Source organism: Simochromis diagramma, unplaced genomic scaffold, assembly GCF_900408965.1.
Source record: "Simochromis diagramma unplaced genomic scaffold, fSimDia1.1 OVJJ01000602.1, whole genome shotgun sequence".
Classification (NCBI taxonomy): Eukaryota; Metazoa; Chordata; class Actinopteri; order Cichliformes; family Cichlidae; genus Simochromis; species Simochromis diagramma.
This window is the reverse complement of record NW_024387040.1, coordinates 5,123,892-5,144,876: the sequence shown is the minus strand read 5'-3', so window position 1 is coordinate 5,144,876 and position 20,985 is coordinate 5,123,892. Positions and strand designations below refer to the sequence as shown.

The 20,985-nt window shown below is 41.3% G+C and overlaps 1 protein-coding gene across 2 annotated transcripts in view; it reads right to left on the bottom strand.

Annotated features, from left to right (window-relative positions):
• Nucleotides 1-20,985, bottom strand: part of flt1 (fms related receptor tyrosine kinase 1) — a 38,549-nt gene that overhangs the window by 14,060 nt on the left and 3,504 nt on the right. Inside the window, exons 3-13 of one of the 2 annotated variants that reach the window (XM_040043703.1) lie at nucleotides 20,348-20,553; nucleotides 18,594-18,718; nucleotides 15,469-15,634; nucleotides 15,225-15,361; nucleotides 14,646-14,817; nucleotides 14,325-14,442; nucleotides 13,834-14,003; nucleotides 13,576-13,723; nucleotides 4,290-4,413; nucleotides 3,710-3,818; nucleotides 470-772 (exon numbers count right to left, since the gene is read on the bottom strand). In XM_040043703.1, the coding sequence (XP_039899637.1) occupies nucleotides 470-772; nucleotides 3,710-3,818; nucleotides 4,290-4,413; nucleotides 13,576-13,723; nucleotides 13,834-14,003; nucleotides 14,325-14,442; nucleotides 14,646-14,817; nucleotides 15,225-15,361; nucleotides 15,469-15,634; nucleotides 18,594-18,718; nucleotides 20,348-20,553 (1,778 nt within the window). Of the gene's footprint in view, nucleotides 1-469; nucleotides 773-3,709; nucleotides 3,819-4,289; nucleotides 4,414-10,104; nucleotides 11,679-13,575; nucleotides 13,724-13,833; nucleotides 14,004-14,324; nucleotides 14,443-14,645; nucleotides 14,818-15,224; nucleotides 15,362-15,468; nucleotides 15,635-18,593; nucleotides 18,719-20,347; nucleotides 20,554-20,985 lie in introns of those variants that run through there. The other variant, XM_040043704.1, reaches the window with a different exon arrangement.

The following is a 20,985-nucleotide window of genomic DNA, read 5'->3' as shown; positions in this document are numbered from 1 at the left end:
CGCTGCACAGGGGCCTGTAAATGTGGCATTGTGGGAAGTGCCATTGTGTGCTCTTCCTCCAGTCAAGAGCTCATTCCCACGTGAAAGAGGTGCTGAGCTGGAGTGCAAGAGCAAAGCTAGGGTGGGGCCCCAGGAAACTAAGGGGACCCATTCCCAAGCAGCAAGACCTCTGCGAATGTGTGTGTTTGCAAACAACTGCAACATAAAGTACTAGAACAACATGAAGAGGCTGTGAGTTTAAATGTCCTCAATATGTCCTTTTTTTTCTTTTCTTTTTATAGAAAATTAATTTTAAGTTAAACTCCTTCTGTAAGTCTGCAAACACATATTAAAGATTGCCATAAGCAAAACAGTTCAAACTACAATAGGTTTCACTTATCTTCAAAAGCTTTGTGCAGTTTTAAAAGGGTACTGTAAAAAAAAAAAAAAGCTTTCTTCTTTATGAGTGCATTAGGTTGAGATTACTCACTTGTCACCTCCACCTGTGTGTCCAGGTGTGTCTCCTGCCCGGTGACGATGTGGCGGGCAGAGCATCTGTAGGCTCCACTGTCTCTGGCCGTCAGGTTGCTTATTAACAGGACCAGCGAGTTGGAGAACTCTCCAAATGTGAACTGCTGATTATTCAAGCCGCGAGACTGGGCTTCCTCTGTGTTGTTCACTCTCTGCCATGACAGTGCTGTGTACAGGTATTTATTGGCTAAACAGGTGAGGTGGAGGTCTCCACCCTCTCTGGCCTCCTCCAGCTGCTTTACACAGAAGCCTCCAGGGACATCTGATGGAGACACAGAGCAGAGAAATACATGGATTAGTTGGAAAGAAGAAGTAAGGAGGAGGTATAAACAAATAACCCTCCACTGAGATGAATAAGCCGTCTCAGTTTCCTGACATGCGAGTCTGGATCCTGACTGGTGCCTGAAACCAGGAGAGCTCATTCTACCAAGTCTTCATTTCTATAACCTTTGATAACTATGTTGAATGGCTATTGTGGGTTAAAGCAGCTAGTGGAATACAGTAAAAAGGCTTTTTATTTACTTTAGCCATCTGAAACTTCCCGTGGAAACGGCTTGAGAGTTTCCTGATGGCAGATAGTGTTTATCTTTCCCGAACACCCCAAGGCCTCCCGAAATAAGTGGACCTGCCAGTCCAAGGAAGTGCGCTGCACGGGGAAGTGGAATGATAAGAGCGCCAGGTTCCTGTTTCGCTCTTGCTCACACACTAAAAGCTCAGCGCAGCCTGACTGCAGACACATACACACTCAGGTTTTACCTGTACAACACACTTCACATGGCACACAAAACTACAGAGTACGAAATGTACGTGATGCATGCAAACTGTTATGTGCTACCGGGTATTTTCAACTCTGCGTGATATCTTTGTGCAGGCATTTCTGCTCAGCTTTACTTCAGTTCTTGTATCTGAACAGTAATTCACACTTCTGGCTTTAAGTATATCTGCATCATACTGACTGCAGTTTTATTTTATTATTATTGTCAACCATTTAAATCCATTGCTCTGAGACATCACGGTCTCTTTTTATATCAGCGTGGTGATCTTGCTGCAATACTCTTGCAATACTCAATATCCTTATCTTTTTTTGTTTTTCAAACATGATTATTATGCGAATAAGCTTGTCTGCACATTTGCACATATTTATGGCCTCTTCATTTACTGCTAATGTTGACTGAAGGGTATTTTGTTTTTCATACAACATAGTAAAGATGTTGTAAGCTCAAGTTCATCATAAAACCCTGAAAATGTGCCAGCCATTAGGGAATGTATGAATGTGTGTGTGTGCGCATTGGTGTAAAAAGCAAATCAATATGAATCATAGATTTCAGAGGATTTTAACCTTCATGTTAGTAATGGAGTTGTTTACAGTTAAGTTTTTGAATAAAGGTGTTTTTATGTGTGCTATTTTGCCTTTGAGGATTTCAGCTTTAATTCAATGCAAAAGTATTGCATTAACTGTTCTTACACACAGTCCCACATTTTCAGAGGCACAGAAGTAAGAGGTCAACTGGCCGACAAGCAGTTTTTCCCTTGAAAGTTATCATTAGACTAAAAAAACCCCAAATAATTTATTATACTCCTTAAAAATAATGATTCATGAATCCACTTGCCAGCTCTGCAACACCAAAAGGCCTGAAATACCAGAGAAGGTGACTAAAATGGATGATCGCAGAATTCTTTCCATGGTTAAGAAAAATCCCATCACATTATCTAGTCAAGAACAGTCTGGAAGAGGTAGATGCATCATTGTAAGGTCTACAATGAAGAGACCTACATGCGTGTAAATACAGAGGGTTTGCAAAGGTACAAACCATTGGTTACATTCAGGAACAAGAAGGAAGCATTAGACTTTGTCAGGAAACAAACTAAAAGAGCCTGCACTGGTGAAAAAAAGATCTTTGGAAAAATTAAAACCAAGTTAAACTTGCACCAGAATGAAGAGAAAACAGCTCATGAAGTTTACCGCACCATCTGTCAAACATAGTGGAGACAACGTGATGAACCTGCCTCTTTTGGCTGCTGGGCTGGCAGGTTGTCTTTGTGTGTTTTGTGTTAGAGATGCACAGCGGGTGTGGTTGAGTTATTAGTGACTGGGAACACCTCGGCCCAGTCTTCACCAGTATAGACGCGCACTCCATTTGCTCCCTCGGGGGGGGGAAAACAACTCGACCTTTTTCCTTTTCTCTCTACCCAAACAACATTTCACTCACCACGTTAGGCAAAAAGCAAACATGCCAACACTACTCACTTACTGACTGAGGAATGTTTTTTTTTCCTTTGTAACTTCATTGAGTTTTGTTGAATTCAAATAAAATGTTTTTGTTGTTTTACTTGACTAATGGTCTGATTATGTGTCACAGCTTTTAAGCCACTCGTGACAGAATAGTAATGTATGGCTGCCAAAGGAATTAAGCCACTATTGTACATTCATGATGTGAGAGCTGCTAGAAGTAGTAGGATGGATTGTAAAGTGTACAGGGTTCTATTCTCTGCTCTGATCCAGCCAAGCGGCACAAAACTGATTGGACAGTACAACCCAAGAGTTTCTTAAGTCAAAGAAATGGGATATGTTTCAGTGGCCAAGTCATTCACCTGATCTCAACCCAACAGAGCACATTTCACATGTATTAAATACAAAACTGAAGGCACAGAGACCCACATACTGAAGGCAGCTGCAGACCTGGCAAAGCATCTTAGGGGTGAAAACAGGACATTTGGTGATGTTCATGGGTTCTACACTACAGAGAGTCACTGACTGCAGATGGTTTTTTACCCAAATATTAAAAACAATCCTTATATTTAAGATTATGTTAGTTTATCTAATTGAGTGTTTAAAAAGGGTGGACTTGTGTTAAAAGCTGTCATTTTTAAACAATTCATGCAATACCTTTTTAAAGTCCCTGAATTAAATCTGAGAGTCTGCTCTGCAATTTCATCTTGAATGTTTGAAATTCCACTATAGTGGTGTGCAGAGTCAAATCTGCAAAAAACTAACAGAAATCTAACTATATATTTGAATGGGTAAAATAATCAAATAAGTATAAGATAGTTTGGTGTTTCTATTTTGGGAACATGCAGGCTCTGCATAAAGAGACTTTGAGTTAATGTACAAAGGATCAAGCAGAAGCTTTACTCCATGTTTATGATGTGGGAATAAGGAAAGAAAACTCCCACAATGATTGATCTTGTCTGGGATCACCTGTGATGTAGAAGTGGATGTCTAGCTGGTCTGCCCCCGCAGAGTTGGAGGCGATGCAGCGATACACTCCAGACACAAAGGCCTCTGCGACAGTCAGGACCCCCACCGTCTATGGAGAGCACAAACATCCGCATGAACAAACCGGCACTTAAGACATTATGAAAAACACCCACATTCATAAAGTTCAGGCTCATTACCTCTGCCACTGATGGCAGGAATCATGTTTTCCATGGGCTCACTGAGAAGACAATAGGGGTCTCTGAGCCAGACCTCTTGCCCATTTCCAACTTAGTAGGTCAACACTCGTATTATAGGTGAGAAGCTCTAAGTGTGTGCGGGAGAGACTTTACTACGAGGGAACCTGCAAGCGTGTGCAGTGGAGTGTCCCTTTAATAAGAGGTTTAAAATATTATGCACACTCTTTTTGGATTAGTGCACCTGCAGGAAAGGAATATGCCAGAATTTGGACATGAAATTTTTCCTATAGAGCAAACTGGGATTTTTTTTAAAGCTTATTTTCCACACTAACGTATCACAGCTTTTCTGTCAGTCCCAGTGTGTATTTCTGTTCTTTACTTACTCTTTTCTTCCCCCGAAGCACTTCCTCTCTGTGCGTAACACTCAGGATGTGGTTGTGTGTAAACGAGGCGGGAAGACTCTCTGTCACGGGGCTCCATAGTGAGGAAGACGTGGGACACACACACCTTGAAGGCGGAGGAAGAGAGGGACTCAGCTGTGTTTGACAAAAATAATTTTTGGCTGCTTCCAGGTGTGCGAGTGTTTTTCTCAGCTGTGCTCAGCAGGAGGAAGAGCAGAACATCAGGAAAACGCTTTGACAGCTGCTGCTTGATGTTAAACCACGAATCACATCATCGTTACTATCACCACATTTTTGTCAATAGCCTCATGTCGTCTTTCCCTGCCCTGCAAGCTGACAATAGTGGATCTTTGAAGTGCTATGTAATGTTGGATTGTTCATCTATGAAGGATGCAGAGGTGGTATTGTCATCCTGCCGATTAACTTCCTTCTATTCTTAACAAATTAGCCCACATTTCCAGGACACAAGTTCCTGTCCCTCAATGACTCTTGCAAGTTTAAATCCATAGATTACACACCGGAGGAGCTGTGGGAACTTGAGCTTATGCAAGACGCTTTTTGGTTATTTACGCACATCACCTCATGACGAAAAAATTCTTAAATTATACAAGAGTTGGGTGGGGCCTTAATACACATAGACTGCTTGATCAGTTAGTTTCGCAACTCTAGGAGAGAAGATCATCGCTTGGGTTTTTTTTCCTCCATTTCTTGTAATTAGTCTGTGTAAGAAATGCTAAATGCTAAATTCATGAATTGAAATTATCTAGATCAAATATGATGTGATGTAAAGAGAAACAAAAATACAACCAGGAGTGAGTTATTTCTTTGCAATATAATAATGATGTTAATAGTATCGTAATCTGTAGATATTAATTTTGTGTCCTTTTTAAACACACTTTAAGGTGTTTCCAGTGTAGTAAAAAAAAGTGCAGGATTTCATTATTTTAATAAACTTGATATAATTTTGAGTATGATTTTTTTTATAAATTTGTATATAATATATGCATTTAGAGTAATTTACTGAAATTTGTTTAAATGTTTAGTAAAATATATCACGTGAAAAAATATTTTGACCATAAATTGATCTTGTTTACCAAAACAACCCCAAAAAACATATTCAGAAAAATCGTACATGTATTCAAATGATTCATTACTTAAACAATTACTGCAGTGTACATAACAAAGTCATAATAACATAATGTTCATATGTGATACCTTATGTGCCTGGATGCTGTCAGTACAAAGAACGACAGTAAGAAACATTATAATCACTTCGACCTTCAGATCGCTCTATTAACCCTTAAAGGAGAGATCAAAGGTCAAATGTGACACGACATATGAACCCGTGACAACACACTACAGTTGTAAGAATCATAGTTTATTTTTATAAGTTTACAAGTTATTTTTCAAATTCTGACCAATAAATCATTAAGTTGACTTTGAAGACATTGGTGGATGTACGCCTGTCTTTAATGGACACAAAAATTTTATCAGAATTCATTCAAAACCTTCTGACCGATCATGTTTGCCGACCTACAGGCATAAACTTCTTGGTAGAAATAATAACTATTGTGCTTATTCAAAATGTTAACTATTCAGATCAAAATTTTAAATATTTTAGCTATAAGGAAATGCATGGATATAATTATTTCTACTATATAAGTGATGTTTCTGGAGAAAACACAGTCACACTGCATTCAAGCGTTGCTTAAACGCACACAAACATTTAAAGGATTTATTATCTGAATGCTGTTGAAGTTTGCTGTCTCTGAAAATGATTTGTGCTTCTTGTTGCTTTGGTAGCTTGAATTTCTAAGGTGCATCAAACCAGATGAAATGTCATGTGAATTGCATTTTAGGAAAGATTCAAACGATAATAATGTCACCTCTCAGGAACTGAAACTAAGTGAAGGATGATGCATTTATGAGGCAAGCTGCTCACATTTGAAAAAAACACAACAGTATGGCTTCTGTTTGATTGTTGGTCCACAATTTAAATATAGAAGGATGTATAAATTAAAATAATCCAAAATTCTGTGATTTATAGAATCGTTAAACAGTTTTATCAGTGGAAAACAGAGAAAAAAATGCACTATATTAGGATATATAGTTAGTGTTGGATCAGGTGACCATGAGTCCTCCCTTAGTTATGGTGCAATAGGTCTCGGCTGCTGGGCGACTCCCATGATGCACTGAGTGTTTCTTCTTCAGTCACCTGTTTCACTCGCTCTGTGTTAATACACATTTCTGCATTTAATTATTATTAAAATCTGGCTCTCTTTCACAGCGTGCCTTTGTTTGTTTTCCATCCCTCAACCTAACAGGTCGCGGCAGATGGCCGCCCCTCCCCGAGTCTGGTTTTTCCTTTCCATTGCTCATAGCAACTGTTGTTGTGATTTGGCTCTAAATAAATAAAATTCAACTGAATTCAATAATAAATGGTTAAGATGAGCAAATTGTTAAATTCAGCACCAACAGTCACACAGTTCTGTAAAACGTTTCAAAAAAATTGACAGTGAGGCAACAATACACTGGAAAAGTTACGCAACGCTAGCAACGCTGGTGAAACCTGTAATGTTAGGAGTGAAGATGTGGAGGAATTCACTACTCTGTGAAAGACTGTGTGTGCACAGAGCAATGTAAAATGTTTCTCAACATGAAATTACAAAGAACTGGGGAGTTTCATTAAGAAAAAAAAAACAAGTAAGCGCAGACTTTCAGTACTGAGCAAAAAGCAAAACTGAAAGTCTGATCTACATTAGAAACAAGTTTGAAATCATTGCACCTCTGAAAACAACTATCAGTTAACACAGCTCGTCTCTGCGCCCACATATTCAGGTTAACACTGAAACATAAAAAAAACCTACATATGTATATATATATATATATATATATATATATATATATATATATATATATATATATATATATGTATATATATATATATATATATATATATATCCAGCGGTGCCACTTTCTCAGAGTCAAATTAAAATGGATTTGATGATCTTGCCTAATTTTTGCAAAACCAGATTGCAACAAGCTAATTGTGTAGTTGCGCTGCCACTCTGGTCCAGACCTGCTGTTGAAAACAACTCATTACAGTGAGTAAAACCCACGCTATAATCAGATTTGTCATTCTTTTTTTTTCTTTGGTTTTTTTTGTTTTGCTGTAAATCAACAAGCAAAGAAATCCTCAGAAGTTTCAAAGGACCATATAGTCAATCATATATTTTTTCTAAAGTTTACTATTTTTATTTATTATTTATATTCTTTTCAGATTTTAATAAATATCTTACAATGCCTCATGTGAAAAAGGCAACCTTTACAAACGTTCAACGTTTATGCTTGCTAATTATTTGTGTTGAGATTTACTTTTTCATTTTAAAAAAACATGTAGATGTTATTACAAAATAGTTAAAATAGTTTATATTATAGTGGAAAAAAATATTGCACCCTCATTTCATCAAGTGAATACAATTTTGTTTGTTTAACCTCCACTCTTCCACGGCATGCATTTTTAATTTTTCTTTGATATTTGGGCTGATTGGGACCTGATCAATGTAAAAACAAAGAATTACTAGATTCTTTTTTTAACCTAATCTTTGTTTCTAAGAAAAATGAGAGCCACATATGAGGATATTCGTTTAAAATTTCGATAGAACAGTAGCAGTATAATGTCCTTATAAGTGGATATCAGGCCCTTGCAGAGCAAAATTGAGTATTTTGGTCTAAATAACTCAAAATGTGATGTCCACATATGTGGACGCCAGGAGGTTAAAGGGGAAATGAGTCTGTTTGCAGAGAGAGACAGAAAACCAAAGTGTGAAACGGATCTCCGGTTGATTCAGTTTATTTGTTCTCACATTTAATTTGTCACTGATCTGGAAAAGTCCTGCATGTGTTATCCGCCATCGCCTCTCAGCTGGACAGCTACTGCCCAGTTCCACTTTCTCTCGCTTGCAGATGGCTCAAATTGCAGCAGATCACTCCTGTTTTAACTCGGCTGCACTGACTGCCTGTGAAGTTTTGAATAGATTTTAAACAATGGATTAGCTCCACGATACTGATCTTTTAACTCAGTATTTTGCCTCCAGGTCACTGAGGTCATCATTCCAATGACTTCCCTCACTGCCCTCACGTAAAAGCTAAAGGCGACCTTTGAGGTTATTGCCCTCGGGCTCTGAAACAGCGTACCTTCCCACAGAAGAAGCTGTTCAGCTGACAATGTCAAATCACCTCTAAATACCTCACTGTTTTTAGATTTTTAGGTATTTTAGTCAAATCTGGGGTCTCTCTCGGTTTGGTTGAGCTCACTATAATTTTTTTCTGTTACAGTCACAGTTTTTTATCATTGGTAAAATTTATTTGTGTTTTTATTCAAATTTTCTGACTAATGTTTTTCACTTATGAGCTTTACTATGTTCTCTGTTTACGTGTATGTGTATGTTCCTGTTCAAACAAAACTGACTTCAAGTGATTAAGCTAACACTTACTGAACTGTTAATTATTCATGTCAACCACTAATGTGAAGCCAGTTTAAATGTTAATTAAAATCCTGAGCAATGAATAAATTCTCAGTAACTTACAAATGTTAATGTCTTAAGCTGAGGTATTTGTAGCTCACATACCTCAGCACAACAAGTACAGACTTCACCTCCACAGATTCAAGCTCTCCTGTTTGTGCCTCACTTTCAGTACACTGCAGGTGATCATCTGGCTGCACACAAACAGCCTAAATAGTGAAGAAGCGTTACTTAAATACGTAGAAAAATATAACAAGGGTGCGTTTAGTTTCTAAATTCAACTATAAAAGCTTTTTAAAACACTAGTTGTTATTACAGAATTACATTTTTAATGTGAAAAATCTGGTGCGCACCTGCAGACCAAGCCACTGGGCTGAAAACTGAAGTTTCCTCACATACCCACTTGAGGCTGGCTCCACAGGTGAGTGAATCCCTGTAGACTCCCATGTCTAAATGGCCAGTTTTGCAGCAGAAATAAACAAACCTGGACTTTGCGTGCAGGGGTGATTTCTTTTTTATTTTTATAAAACAGCTACCTTATAAAAGGATCCCCCCTCCTTTTTTTTAAGACATTAACTCTCCTCCTGCTTGTAAACAATCACTTCCACTTTGTTCACTGATGCTCTGCCTGTTTATGGATGTGCCACTGCCCCCCTCCTCTCATCTCTCTGTCTCTGTCTGTATCCTTGTCGTCATCTTTTTCTGTCTGCCCTGAGCTCCTCCCTGTCTTCGGTTCCTCTCTGCTCACTGATTGCTCTTCCTCTTGGCATCGAGATAGTGTGCGAGTTACACAAGCGACCCACCCTGTGCATGACACCAAGGGCCTGACACACACATGCTATGCGAATGCACACAGACACCCACACCTACAGTACCATACCACCCAGCTAATACTCCCACGCCTCTCAGGAAACACTTTCTGACTCAAAGTCGCCCTCACACACACACACATACACAAACACACACGCACATAGAATTAGTTAGATGGATGCGTGAACATGAACATGGTTAGACACAGAAAATGAACACGTATAAATTTCTATATATGCACGCAGACACACCACATTCACACAGTGTGTGCTTGCAAACAGGGTGAGCAGCGGCTGCTTGGGTATATGAACGGACTGCTTCGAGTTGTGTATCAGAGGGGTCATCTGCTGCCTTTTCTTCCTTTCCTGTTATGTTGCTTAAAATACACTTTTACTGCTGCAACTGTGTGTTCCTGTATGAGCCCCCAACCCCCCAAAATAACCGTGGCGCATGTAAACGAATACACAAATATAAGCAAGGTTTAATGCAAAAAAACACAAACAACTGATATAACACTTCAGTACAGCTTAAGAGAGTCATACAGAGTCAAATATTGTCATATGTAAGTTAGTTGTATAAAATTATTAAATATTAGATTCATATATTACTCATAGAACATCTGTATACAAGCAATTAATCACATTAGCAGACACCCGTAGAATAGGATACACACACACACACAATTAATTGTGCGCAAGCACACACACTGTCACCCTCTTTACGATCACATGCACAAATGGACTTTATTCAAACACTTATGCTACTCATTCTCATAAAATGGCTTGTAGTATCACGCATACACTTAGATTTTAATTAACTTCTGATACAAAGACAACAGGGCTGTTATACTGACACCATATGACACATAAATGAGACATTTTGATATGGGATGATAGTGAGCGACACAGGATCGTCTCTGGCCTTCTCAGACTTCCTACATGGTAGGTATCTGCAGACACTTAGTCTGTTAATAGAGAACTGAAGGAATCCCATAGTGAACAGCACAAAGCATGTCCTCTCTCCTTTTTCGCCCGTCCAAGGTAAGCACACTGATCTTCTACTGGTGGTTAAAAAAATCGCAACAGAAACTCACAGCTTTTTTTCTTTTTCTCTTTTGGATGTCAAAATCAGATCGGGACTTGGGACAGGCAGACACGGTTCATGCACCCATTTTAGTACCACTCTAGGACACAAAAAACAAGCAAAGCAGCTCCAGAAATGTGGCTGGTGGATGGGTGGAATTGCACTTTTTCTGGCTCAAATGTCTGTGAAATATAAAAAGCATCGAACTACAGGACAGCCTGGTGTAGCGGGGAGACTTAAACTGGAAAAAGGAAGGAAATAAATAATCAGTGAAGCAGGTGTCCTTATATCCTTAGTGTTGTGGCGTATATAACTCCTGGTTTTTTGTATCTCCTCGTCGTCACTGCTCAGCAGTGTTCCAAGTCACTTTACTCATTTTCCAGTATACCGAGCTTGCGATTGTCACTATGGATCACTGATGATGTCACTGAGGGTTTTGGCTGCTGTCGAGAGGCACCGATGAGTGTGTGGAGGTGGCGGTGATGTAGGGGGAGGGCTCCAGAGTGGGAGGTGATGGGGAGTTTTTCTTTGGTAAATGTGAAGGATGCTGGGTTGTGGTGCAGGTCAGGGCTGGTGATGGAAGGGGGTTTAGAGGTATGTGTAGGGGGCAGACGAGTTGGGGAAGGGGTGTGGGGGTGCTCTCAAGAATAGATCAAGCTCTTGAGGAAGCGGGCCGTGCCACGTTTGAAGACGAAGGGACAATCACGCCGCTGGGAAGCGCCTCGAGTCGGAGAGGAAGCCAAACAACGAGAGGAAAAGCGCTCTGATTTTTGCACAGGAAGCCCAATGCACCTCCTGCTCGGGCCAGATAAGAGCGCTGCAGTTCCCAGGGCCAGACCCAGCAGTGGACCCAGGACCCAGGCGAGAGGCCCCCCGTCAGCCTGGCCCAGCCTGGTCCACTGTCCCTGGGCCTCCTCCAGCACGGCGTCAGGCTTGTGGTGGTGCAGCCGGGCTGCAAAGAACAAGGGGCCCAGTGAGGATCCAATCAAAAGTACCAGTCCAAAGAAATACAATCAGCACAGACACTGAAGCTGAACCAGAACAGAGCTTTACAAAGGACCGTGAGGCAGCCAGTTAAGAAGCCAAATGTAATCTGCAGTGTAATTACTGTGCAAACATGCTTGACTCATTTTTTAGGTCTACTATAACTTCTGCTGCTCCACTTTGTTGGGAAATACAGCCTTTTAGTTTATTTTATGCCTCTTTGTTTATGTAATTACAATACTGCTACAAATCACATTATATTAATGGAATAAAAATGGCTTAAAGTCTAATTATTCATCTAAGTGATGATTAAAAACTGGGCTTTGCCAAATTTCTCACATGTGCAGATTGCATCTGACATCTTACTGTGAAACAAGACAAAGGTGCTGTCACACATACATTAAACGGCATGAACAAAAGAGCTTACATCACTTGACCTGGATTTACTCTGACACTGAAGATTGCATACTTTGGCGCTGCCAGGCGGCCTGAGACAATCCTAATGTACATTATGTAGATAACTTTTGGCATTTGGATGAGATTGATTGGCATGGCGCCTTGTGAGAGTGCGAGGGTTAAGGGTCAAGTACAGTTATGATGTCAGTGTGTCTCAGGGGGCAAAAGAGCGTGGGCAGCTGCTGTGGTGCTCTCAGGTAATACTTAACCTTTCTGACTTGTTCGTAAGGAACACAATACGTGTCTGACCTCCGAGAGCAGCTCAATCAATGTTTCTGCCAAAATGCCTGCTTGGATACTGGCGTGTTTAAGGCTGTGTTTAAGGCTGACTGTCCCTTCGCTTCATCAGGCTGGGCCATTTCTCACGAGAACTTTGTATATTGAGTGTGTGTCAGATATAAGAAAAAGCATCACAGGATGCAGTGTGCAATCACAATAATAAACAGGCCTCTCACTCTGCCTCCTGGACAGGAAATTCATTAAATCATAGCGTTTGATTTGGAAACCAACAAATCGTGACTGAGAGCACGGAACTGGCTGCTATTGAAGTGTGTTTTTTTTCTCTGTCCTTTCAAGTCTGAGATACAACGTGTACTGTGTCTGTGAATGTACCAGGCACACACACACACACACACACACACACACACACACACACACACACACACACACACACACACACATAGGATGCAGATTTGTATGAACTTAAACAAACATATGGAAAGGACACATGGACAGTAAGAGAACAAAAATATGAGAAAGAGCTGCACAATCAAACAAACATGCAAACACTGGGCCGATGAAATACACACACACAAACACACACACAGACACACACACATTTTCACACATTCCTGCACATGAAAGGCCCCCAAAGGCATCTGTTCTGGTTACAAGAAGGAAACGCTGTCTGAACACACGCAGAAATAGACAAAACATGTCTCGTTTTACAACAAAAAAAAAAAAAATCACACATACACACACACACACACACACTCCAATGAGTAACATAAAAGAAACATCATTATTTATTCTATGTGCACATGAAGTGTTATAATATTATGAATATTTTTAACCTTGCAGCCAAAAAGGTAAAAAAAATATATATATATATGCCTTTTTTTTTTTTTTTTTTTACATTTTTGCAGATTAATTATGCACAGTATGTGAAGTAAATTTCTGAGGTGCCAAATTTTAATATAATAAAAGCACTTGAAGCTCTGTATAGCTGTATGGTTTTTATATTTGGCTTGTATTGTTCTTCTGGTCAATTATGTGCATACTAGGAAACCAGCTATCTTTATTTAAGAATTTATAAAGTATAGAAAATTATACATTTTAATGGATTTTATAAATTAGTTTAGTGCTTTAGTGCTTAGTGCTGGTAAGGTTGTGATGTTCTGGGTACTTACAGGCCTTTAGACGGACAGGGATGCCAAAGCCACTGGATGTGTGGAGGAGGGACTCCGTGGGATGTGCAACGCAGGGCTTGTCTGCTCCCCCGTGGTACGGAGCCCGGGTCCTGCAGCAACACCGCTTTCTCCCCTATTTTTGGACTCACTGTGAGACGAGATGATGCCGAGATAAACATGATAAAAAAGTGAGGTTTAATGTCCTGAGGACAGGACATTTAGAGCTGAAGAAGTATTTTTGTTGTTGTTGTTTCTCACCGTTAACCACAAGTGTGAGTGTGAGATTCTGGTAGAGTCTGTGTTCCTGGTTTCGTACGAGGACCGTGTACTTCCCAGCATCCTCTTCTGCAACATCCCGGATAACCAGGGAATTCCCACTCATGTGGTATCTGGAGCATTGCTCTGCTGCAACCGTGCCATCCTTCAGCCTGCCAGGAAAAAAAAAATAGACCTCTGAGTAAAGTGGAGAGGAGGGATGTTTCCGAAAAGCTTCAGCTAGTGTGTGAAGGATGAAACAAAGTTGCAGGGAAGGAAATAAGTTGGAATACTTAAAGTGCTGATGAGTCATATTTTATTGGGAAGTCATTCCCTCTTTCCAAGAAATTAAGAAGTTAGCTGAGATAAGCTTCCAGGTTAAAGGAGGTAAAGCGTAAATTAAAAAAAAAAACACTCGAGAGGTATGAACACTAAAGAAGAAGCTCTCAAGTCACAAATTTTGTGAGGATACAGGAGTATTTCTGATCACTTACCAAATGACTTTTGGGGCCGGGAACGCTCGCAGTTTGGGAGAGATTTTATAAGATTTCTCTCCTGCTTGCACCATCATCACCAGTCCGTTTCTGGGTTTCAGGTTGATAAATGGTCGGTCTGAAAATGAGGGAAAAATGTGCATTAAAAAAGCTGACGTCAAATTTTGGATACCGCTGCGACGTTCTGGAGCCTGTGATAAAGAATGCGCTGGTCACAGAAACTTAAAAAAATTAAGCAAGCATGACTGGAATGAGTAATCCGGGCAGATGACTGCCGGTGAATTTCCTGAATGTCGGGATGGGTCAGCGGAGGAAACTCACCATAGACAATAACATTGACTTGTTTGTGCTGGCTTTGATCACCACTGGTGACGCGGCACGTGTAGCGGCCTCGGTCTGAATGCTGGAGCTTCGGGATGGTCAGAATACTGTAGAACAACATTTCTGTTTGATGCTTCACGAGCCTTTTGAAAGTTGAGCCGGCATTGATACTCTGCAGGATAACATGACAGAAGAGCCATGAGATTAACACTGAAGGGTAATCTTTTGATTGTGCAAGGGAAAGAGTTATGCACTTGTTATAAATCACTAATAACGCCATTAATTACAGCCCTAACTAATAGAGTATAAAATGAAAGACATTTACCAACCCTAAAGGGGATTTCATTTGCACAGGCAGTGCTTTTGTGTTACTTACATACCTTCCACTTATTTTACACTTCAAAATAAATATGAATAGAATCTCTAAGACGTTTACTTGAGTATAAGATGTAGCATGCTTGGCTGATAGAATATATATTTTGCGAAGTGAGGCAGGAAGGTGGTTCTTCCCTATCAAAGGTCATTTTTCGTCTAAACATGTGCTTCTTTCATCTCCAGAGACTGTAAAGTAGCTCTGACCTTTCCAGGGTAGTCCCATGTGAAGTTGACTCTGGTGTTCAACTCTGCAGTGGCAGAGCAGTTCAAGACCAGTCGCTGTCCCTTTAAGGCCTGCGTATGTTCACTGCTGTTCAGACGCACATCTTTGATTTTATTCACTGAGACAAAAATAAGTAGAATATCAGGGATTTTGCACAAAAACCATTGATGCACACATACATGTTTACGCGTGATTTATATAGTTGTGCAGAAAGAGCTTGCTGACCTATTCTGTGTACAAAATATCTGCGTGACTGGTGTCGGACTATGTCACCAGTGGTCTGGCAGAAGAAGAGGCCGATGTAAAAGAAGGTGGGAGATCTGATTGTGAAGCCTCGCCTGCTGTTCCAGATAATGTTCCTCTGGTCTGGACTCAAGCTGTGGCTGTGGTACTGTGAAAGAGGCAAGGAGAAAACAACACCCATCACATGTCTGACTGCACCACAGTCTACAGCACAGAAGCGATGACACAGTTTAACCACACTGAGCAAACAATTGTCATGGCTCAAGATACAAGTCATGGTGATTAACTTTGAAATGTGAACACATGATAAATTACAAATGTGGAAAGAACCTGCTTGTACCTATGAGTGAAAATAACTGTAATTTGTGACTATTTGTCATTTGCAACAGTGACTTTGCTTTTTTTTTTTTTTTTTTTTGCTTTGAGTCAGAGGCATCTGCCTGCTCCAGAAAACAAGTATGAATTCAGATTATGTATTAGATGTGAAACAGTATTGTGTTAAATCTATCTGAAGATAGACATCAAATAATGTATTCATACAACTGATAATGGGACATGATAAAAAGCTCCTGAACAGATGTTGGAAATCAACCTTTACTTTAAAACTCCTAAAAGTCCAAGTCAAGCCTCATTTTGGACGTTTCTCTCAAAGCAATGTTTTTAAAAACAAAAGTAGAGGTGCCAGGATCATGTTGGTTCTGCGGTTAGCGCCGTTGATTCACAGCAGGTGGATCCATGCTGTGAGGAGTTTGCATGTTCAACTTGAGCCCCAGCAGGTTTTTGGTAGCTCCAGTTTCTTCATGCTGTGGTCATGCTGCCAGGCAATCACGCAGCAACAACCAAAAGTTTGCTGAACAACAAGAAATTCATGCACTTGATGTCATTTGAGCTTTTGTTTTCACTTCAATGGACAGATCATCCTCGGGCTTGGGGGAGATAAGTCCTCTGGGATGCTGTGCAGTTTCGTTCAGATAAAGACCTCCAGAAGAATGAGGCTGCCTATAATCCCACAGGGTTTGTTTTATAATTCTTGTCTACCTTGTATAACTGAACAACCTTGTTGTTTTCTTGGAAGTTGCTACAAGGAAATGTTTACTAGAGTTTCTGTGACATGGTGGAAGCCTCCCACCCTCTCCCGAGGGAACAGGTAGAGCCCTCCTCCACCAGCATCACACACAAACAGTTTCCCCCTCTCGTGCACCCCTGATGTGAACTGGTTGATATCCCCCTCCCAGAGTGATGTGACCCCCCCGAGACAGCACTGAGCTCTTCCTTCTCCTGTCCCAGGCCTTTAAAATAGATACTTCCTCACTTCTTCCTCTTCTGAACTCATTGACACCCAGCCCGTGAGCTCTAGCACCCTGTGTGCCATTCTTACTCCAGTGCCTATGCTGAGAATCGGTAAAAATGAAGAAAAAAGTGGAGGGAAAAGGGGAGGAGCAAAAGAGTCAGGCAGGATATGAAAAACGTGACTCCAGTCCATCTCCTTGCATCCTGTTACTACAGGATATAGACTTTTGACTTGTCGACCCCGTGATCCCGCACCTCCCGGTCACTTTCACGGCTACAGCGAGAGAGCAGAACCTCCTGCGCATTGTTCTTCTCGAGAAGGGTCATATTAGACAAGCAGGCAAAGCGCAAAGTCCTTCCAGGAAAAAAACACTCCAGTGACAGCGAGTGGGTTCCAGGTTACGACCAGAAACTGGAGGGGAAGAGGAGGGATATCAAGGAAGAAGAGGACAGCTATTTTTAGAATAATTACCTTAGCTGATCCAAGCACCGAGATGGAGGCAGGACAAATGTGGATGTGACATGCACGGCTTAGTTTGTCCAAGTTTTTTGGACTTCCTGTGTTCTAAATCACGAGAATCTAAAATTCCTTCATATTTCTCTTTTGTTAATGTGTCAGTGCTTTGGGTGTGCTGGTCCAAACAGAGAATATCTAAAGAACTATTTCTTACTTTGGCATTAAAGTCTGCTTCAGCCACTGACCTCCACAAATGCAGATGGAGGGAAATTAAAGGGCTTAACAAAGAGTGGATGGATGAACATGAAATTTGCATGATGAAAGGTGTAGTTGACTTTAAAAAAAAGATAAATCCATGCTGCTTCTGCTGCTGGACTAATTTTACACACTTTCTAATCTGTGTCTTTACTGTAAGTGCAGTACTAAACTGCTGAGGTTGCCTTTAATCTTCAATGTATTCTTTCTGTTTTGTGCATCCAAAAGCAGAATAACCAACACTTACTTAGCCTTCTTTCACTGTCTCGACCTGAGCCAGTACTGTATGTTTTATAACTTGTTGACTGTAGATATCATTTTCCAATAGTGACGCACAAACCGTCATTTTAATGACGAATGCTCCTGATTAAAGAGAATAGACTCTACTTTGATCTATTGGGCCCAACAGTAGCCACCTCTGCTTCCTCCACCAGGCTGTCCAGCTGTTTAAAGCATCAGTTGGAGGAAGTTGGCAGCCAGTGTTCCTACTACAAGATGTAGAGGGTGAGATGTGGGAAGTGGTGCTGGCCAGTGGCCAGTGGGGCACTCCAGACCCCATGTCCTGTCTCCAGAGGTAAAAACAGTGCCAACAGTGGTTCCCAGTAAAAACCCTCAAAAACAGGTAGAGCTTGTTAAAGACATAAGCAGGGAATCACGTTTGATTAACCCGCAAATAGTTTGCACTTTTACTCTCTCTGCTCTCCCCCTCACTCAGCACTCGAGCGCCAACACTCACAAACATATCCGCACACACTTTCACACATATCCGCAGACGGACACAAACAAACGGACACACACGCCACAGTGCAATGGCTGCCAAGATAAGAACAATGTGGCGAATGATCTGGACAGGGAGACATGACTGAACACTGTATCGCGTGCATATGTGAGGCCTGATTGAAAAAACTGGGGCAAAGCAACGATGATGTGCAGAGAGCGGAACGTGAGCGATTGAGCGAAGAAGTACAAAGTGTGACACGAGTGCCCAAACACAATCAGAACATGGATCGTGATGCAGAGCAGGTCTCTGCACCCATGCACAGTGCATTAAATTTAAAAGGTGTTCAGTCACTTGATAGATAAAAAGCACATCTCCTGCACAAACCTTTACTAGTTCTGTGGTGACGTTGGGGCTGGTGACCCGGCAGGGGATGACCAGTGGCTCCTTTTCCTTCAGGTACAACACGTCTGGGCTCATATTTGCATCATCCACGAATAGCTGCTGGCTGTCTGAAACCCAAACACTGCGGTCAGGGACACATATTGTACAATATTAAGTGTGTAAAATAAATGCATGAATAAAGAGTCTTTCTTACATATGATATGTTAAAAAAAAATATTTGGGGGAGTCAAGGTTAAAATTACGCATTAGCAGAGTGGCTCCTTTGTGGCTACCTGTCTGTTAAATCTAGCAGAAAATCTGGACCTTTTGTTCCTGGTTTTGTTCTCGACTGGCTAGCATTCATTTCATATTGCATCCTGGTCCCATTAATGATGCATGTATAAAGTGAAAGACAGGCCCGTAAATAAATTTCCAAACAAGCTCTTGCATCACTCCTCTTGCTGTTTCCACATTTTTAGATCCCTTTCATCATTTTGGGCCAACTTTTAAAGTCATGCACACATATAGAAACTGCCTCTTTGCACAAGACACACCCGCACACACAAACACACTTCCAATATCAGTCTCAACAACAACAAACAAAAGCAAACAGACACACACTCCTAAACATTCACTGAATACCCATTCAGCAAATGACTGCCTGTAGTCAGCGATAAACACTCAGATTGTTTGGAGGCAATCAAACGGCTTCTCTGTGTTTCTCCTCTCGGCTCGACTACTGTAAAAGCGCTGTGCCATTCAAAGGTGTGGGTGTTGCTCGCTGTATTGTTTGTGACCATAGGGTGTTATTCAAGGAAAGCAAATCTCTGAACATTCAAACAAAAGTACCCCAAGGACTAGTAGCCTGGAGGCTTCCTTCTTCTGCTTTGATTCCTAATAGAGAAGTCGGGGAGGGAGGCAAATGTCTGAGCAGAGCCGCAGGCCAAGTCTGACGCTTAATGGACATGGTGACCTGAGCGATTGATGGCTCCCAAGGGTCCTGTTGGCTAAACAGTAATGTGCCCTGTGACCCTGGCTTCCAGCCCAACTCTGCCTCATAATTGCGCAGACTGAGCAGCGTCACCTTCCAGGACAGGGAGGAGCTGGCTGGGCAGACATCATGCCTCCTCTGCCCCTGGATACCACTGAGCTACTGCCCTTCATCTTATCCTTCTCAGCTCTTCACACACACACACACACACTTCCACACACCGCCCTGCCGCCACCTTGTAGAGACACAGCGACATTCCCTCCCAGCACACCCCCTTCGAGCCCTTCCCCTCCTTCCCAAAGCACAGGATGCTTCAAGCAAGGCTGAGCAGAGCAGATAAGGCTGATGCCCTGGGAAACTCTGCCCGGGCCTGAGCCTTTCAGCAGCTGGGCTATTCCTGGCCTCGAAGTAGCACGTAAACGAAAGTAAAAAAAAAAAAAAAGAAGAAGAAGAATAATTTATATATAGACAAAAAGGAGGTAGGCCTGGGATGAGAAAAGGGGGAGGCAGGGGAGGAGGGCAGTGAAACTGTGCCAGAGTCATCTAGAAGGATGTGTTGTTAGGACAAACAGTGTTTAGATATAATTGGCTCACTGGCATTGGTCTGTATTTAGCGCCCACTGCATCCTGTTTAACCTGACATTACAAACAATACACATGGCAGGGTGAATGAGTGAAGGGCTTCTCAATGAGCGGGCTAAAAACAGCTATTAAAAAAAAACATAACGCAGAACAGAAAAAAGTGCCCGGGGTAGCGGTGTCTTACCTGTGACATAAACATAGATGGATGTCTGTTTATGGGGTTTGTCCTGGTACCTGCAGCGGAACAGGCCGGTGTGCTGGGCCTGGATGCTGCTGACTTTCACCTGGCTGCAGTAATGCTTGCTCGTCCTTCCACAGCGAGATTCACTCACGTCCACCTGATCTCTGTCCAAGCCTGCTGGGAACGTCCAGCTCAGCTGCCAGCGACCCCTGGTCAACAGTTACAGTGAGTTGGTAACCCTCTACAGCTTACATCACTGTAACTGTATCCCTTTATCCAAAGATGATTTCAACATGTGTGTGGAAGATGAAGATATATATTGGACTCTAATTCTGTTTTAGCTGCACATGGTAAGCGTGCAATAACACGTAATAATAGGTGCTTGTAATTTATTTAGAAAAAGGATCACTAGTAAATGTTGAAGAGATTGTTTCAATGGAAAAACTGACTCATGCTTTTAAGCTGCTTTATGAGATGCTCAAGCTAGAGAGGAAAGAATGAGGAACAAGAAGTAGGGGGAAAGATGTAAGGTGCTTGCACAACAGCTGATGGTTTATTTTTATTCAGTGTTCTAGTGTTTATTTAAGAGTTTTCATAATTCTGTGCCTTCATTAAGAGATTTCTTTAACCAGATATCAGTC